The 4,521-nt window shown below is 41.0% G+C and overlaps 1 protein-coding gene across 1 annotated transcript in view; it reads left to right on the top strand.

Annotated features, from left to right (window-relative positions):
- Nucleotides 1–4,513, top strand: part of TNFSF15 (tumor necrosis factor superfamily member 15) — a 24,483-nt gene extending 19,970 nt beyond the window's left edge. Inside the window, exon 4 of the mRNA XM_019510503.1 lies at nucleotides 3,120–4,513. Within this exon, the coding sequence (XP_019366048.1) occupies nucleotides 3,120–3,550 (431 nt within the window). The 3' untranslated portion in view covers nucleotides 3,551–4,513. The remainder of the gene's footprint in view (nucleotides 1–3,119) is intronic.
- Nucleotides 4,514–4,521: the final 8 nt, after the last annotated feature.

The raw sequence follows: 4,521 nt of genomic DNA, 5'->3' as shown, positions 1-4,521 counted from the left end.
CCCACACAATTTGCCCATGCCTGTGTCTGGGCCTGCCCTTGACATCCACCCTTCCTGGACGCCCATCTCTCCAATGCTTTTGCCTATCAGTCCCTCCCTAACTAATATCCTGAGCTTATTGAAGTTGGCCTTCCTGAAGTCTGTTACTTTCAATAAAATCAACAGACCCTTTTCAGGAACCATTGGTAATTTTCCTGCATCTCATCGTATACCAGGCACACACAGCAGTTACCTTTGGAAGAATTTGAAAGGTTTTCTCCGTAATTCAACTATGATACAGATACTTAGGCCACATCCAGACAAGCACATCTGTGTGCACCACATACTGCACATTCAGCTGTTCTCTGCACTGCAAGGTAGCAGCATAGAGGGGTAGGGGGGTTTGACCCTGGGAAATCCTGGGGTCAAAAAAACCTGTACAAAAAAAAAAGCAGAGTGGCACATATGGTGGCAGCATGTGCCGTCCAAAACTGGAGCCTGGCTGGCCAAAGCCACTCTCCAGCTGCTGGCCATGATCCAAGAGGTAGGATTGCTGCTGCTGCAGCCCCAGGAGGCCCCTGGGACCCTAGGTAAGGCTGCTGAGGCCAGCACAGTGCTGGCTCCAGCCTTCCCTTCCCCACCCAGGGTAACCTGCCACACACCAGAGGGCACGTGGCGCAGGTGTTCTCCAGGGACAAGTTGCAGCGTCACAAGGTATGCCACTGCTTCTTATCCCTGAGGAAACAAACATCCATGCTCATGTGGGCATGGCCTAACATGTCAAATTAAAACTCACACTAACTATAAACTCAAGCTCCCGTGAAGGACAGGATATTACCATCTGAATATCCTTCCTTGTTGTTTATGAGTAACTATATAGATCTCCTTTTATTACCAAAAGGAAAAGGCAGGTTTTGTGCAATATGCACAACTGTGGGGAGTTAGCTGCTATTGTTCCGTATGAAGAATCACTCCCATAAATAAATTATAAGGCTCTTGTTTCCTGGTTACTGTATGTGCTGAAACATAGACATGGAAAACGGGATAGAAAAGAACAGTCCACAGACACTTTATCCAGAGAACATAATTTTCAGATTGAATCAGACTTGTAGCCATTTAGTATAGCCTCTCTGAAGCCAAGGTTGGGGACACATCATCCATTTACTGAGAGGAAAATCTGAGTCCAAAGAAAATTTCATCTTATCCATGTATATATTGATCTCGGTCAAGCCAAAAATATTTTTATATGAAACATACAGAAAATTATTTGCCCAGATTCCACATAATTTCAGACTAATCTTGACTATTACAGTAGGTACATTTGGGTACTAGATTATTATCAAGACTCTGGAATCAAATAAAGTATTTTGTTCAACCTGAAACTAAAGTGTCATTTGGGAAGCAAGGGTAAATAATCTACCCTTTTATAAAATTGAGGAAAATTTCTAAACAAAAATTAGTTTTGAGTCAGTACATTTTATTTTCAGAATGTTGAAATAGTTCATCCTTTGTGGGGAAAAAATTGTCTATGCACAGAGAACCCTATCAGATATTAAATACCTAATCGATAGGGGTGTGCAATCAGCCGTGGTGGGACCCCAAGTGCTCCTCCAGACCCAAGAGGAACCAGTTGCCAAGCCAGGGGTGGGGACAGGTGGTGGGCGGGGGGGGGAGGGGCTAACGTGTTCCCTGGCAGAACTGGAAGTGCACCAGAAGTGTTTCTGGTCCACTTCTGGGTCTGCTTCCCAGTGCACTGGGGAGCCCCCCTTGCTTCTGTGGGACACTCCATGCGCCCCAGCATCACAACATACACAAGCCACCTGCTATCTAGAGGTATGTAGAAAAAATATTTAAAGCTGTGTCTATATCCGAATCGCTGAATCTCTCCGAATCAATTTGAAGGGTTCCAATTTGATTTGAAGAGATTAAAGCGTCCTCTGATTCAATTCAGATTTGGAGATTCAGCCACCGAATCAGGCCAAATGTCTGCCAAATCGAATCAGGGACCGAAGCTTCGCACAGCCCTACTAATAACTCTCTCTTTGATAGACTGTTCTGTGCATATCCTTTTATACCAACTGATGAAGTAAGCTTGGGTTCACAAAATCTTATGCATCTCTGACTTAGTTTATAAGGTGTCTCTATACCCTGTCTTCTTTTAATGCATTTGACATCCTAAGGTGAACCCATTTCACATCCTACGGTGCAGTAAGCCTTGTAGGGAGAGCCATCTGCACTGGAGTAAGGTTGGACCAATGCTATACCATGAGAAACAATGGTCTCATTAAAGCTCTGGCCCAGGGCTCAGAAGTCTGTGTACATTTCCCAAATTATTAAAGATGTAATGTATCAAATATTTAATGCGTCTCTTCAGGCAGCTTGCTTTGGCCAGGATTTCTAAAAACAGCTAATGAATTTTTGTCTGTCAATTCACAAGTGTTCAAACTGAAATGCTGTACTGGATCTTGCTTTCTAAAAATAGACGTTCTTATTAAAATCAGTACTCACCCTTTAAAGCCAGACCTTCCATTTCCCCAAGCCTCTGCTTTCCAGTGGTCAAGGGGAAATAACAATCTTGCTTTTCTTCCACCTTTTGTTTATCCTGCACTTCCACATTTTTTCACATTCTTCTGGCCAAGGGGCCCTTTCTTGCAATGAACCAAATGTTTAAAACTGAAAGCCATTGATTTCAGCTGGAGCCTCTGTGTAGGACACTTCTGTAATACATATCAGAGTAAACCACAGATGGTCAGATCAGATAGCATGATGGTCAGAATATTTCCTTTTGAGGAAGTGAAGTTATGAACAAATGTACTTTTTAATTGCTGTACAAGGAGAAGGGGAGATGCTGCTGCACATTAGTTGCTAGGATTAACTGTTAGTTGCTAGGATTAACTGTTATATTGTTCTGATCCTACAAATTAGTGCTAAATCATTGTATCTTTAACCCTGAATGAAAAGGTTGCAGCAATTTTCTACAGAACTAGACAGATGTGATAATTGCATTTAAAAAAATGATATCCATATTGTTTGATTGACATGTCTATACCCTCAAGCACCTGTTACCTTTTACAAGTTCACAAACTGAATGAGCAAACTAACTGATTCTTTCTTACCTTTCTCTTGTTTCCCCTCCTCAGTTAAGAAACAGGACAGCCAATCTGCTGAAAGAAACCAGTTTCCAGTTCTTCAGTGGGAAGACAATCGAGGCTTGGCATTTACCAAGAACAACCTGCATTATACCAACAAATCATTGGTGATACCAGAAGCTGGAGATTATTTCATCTACGCTCAGGTCACTTTCCGAGGGCCCATTCCAGACCCCTCTAATACAGCTTCCGTAACTCAGATCATTACCAAAGTCACAGACAGCTATCCTGAGCCAACTCAACTGCTGACTGGCACCAAGACTCTGTGCGAAAATACAGAAAACCAGTGGGTCCAACATATTTATCTAGGGGCTGTGCTTCAGATGCTGGAAGGAGACAGACTGATGGTGAATGTTAGTGATATCAGATTGGTGGATTACACTAAGGAACACAAGACTTTCTTTGGTGCTTTCTTACTGTAGATGTCTGGCAACAGCCAAGAAGGACTTTGACTCCTCAGGGTCCTGATACTGTATTCCTGACATGAGAGTTTTCACAAATTACTTCAGTGAGTGCAAAAGCATCTTATATTCTCAGTGTTATTCTGTTTCTGTATTCTCAGTTACCAGCAGGCTAAGGTAGCCCATGATTTAGTTGACCGCTGTGGAAAAAGGTTGAAGTTAGAGGCTGAATGTGAGTTTATCATTATACCAAATACAGTGACAAACTATACTAAAATATACGCAGAGAAGAGAAGTTAAAACATTCCCAAATTAAAGCTGGGGATTTCATAGATGCCTACAAACAAAAGGCAGTCTATAGGTGAGGGGGAAATAATTATCTTAATATAACCAAATCTATGTTAAGTGATTCCATTGCAATAAGCAACCTCCTTTTCTTAAGTAAACACTTTAAACTACCCCCAATGTTTCCAGTATAATATTGCCTTGTCCTTTTACAATGATGATCTCAAAAAGATGAATTAATATTTGATAGTTCCCTATAAATATGTTTGCTCAGTATATAACACTTAAGTCTTCAAAGCACTGTTCTCTCCTTATCTGTTTAATTAATCCCTCTCAATTGCTGTGGGAAGTAGATTAAAATCATTTGGAGTTCTCAGAAAAATCACCTAAATTTTTCTTCCAAAGTTGTTTACTATTTTATTCTGAACTAATCTGCAACCTAGGCTGTATCTCTTTCTATAAACTGTCTATTGAAAAAGGTTCATGGTTTCTTGCAGAAGTTAATAGTCCCTCTCAGGAAAAAAAGAAGAAATGTTAGCACTGGTCGAAAAACTGAGATACGAGAAGAAGCTTTTTATATAGTCTCTGGCTTTTATCTGCTCATCCTTCATAAAAATTGAGCAAAGACCTCTGCAAAAAATTCAAATACTAAGAATGTCAACCTGGTCTACAACATAAATGATTCCTGATTTTTCTTTGGTGGGGTG

Source organism: Gavialis gangeticus, unplaced genomic scaffold (assembly GCF_001723915.1).
Source record: "Gavialis gangeticus isolate Ggan-Ray unplaced genomic scaffold, GavGan_comp1, whole genome shotgun sequence".
Lineage (NCBI taxonomy): Eukaryota > Metazoa > Chordata > Crocodylia > Gavialidae > Gavialis > Gavialis gangeticus.
This window is presented reverse-complemented; position numbering and strand designations above follow the sequence as displayed.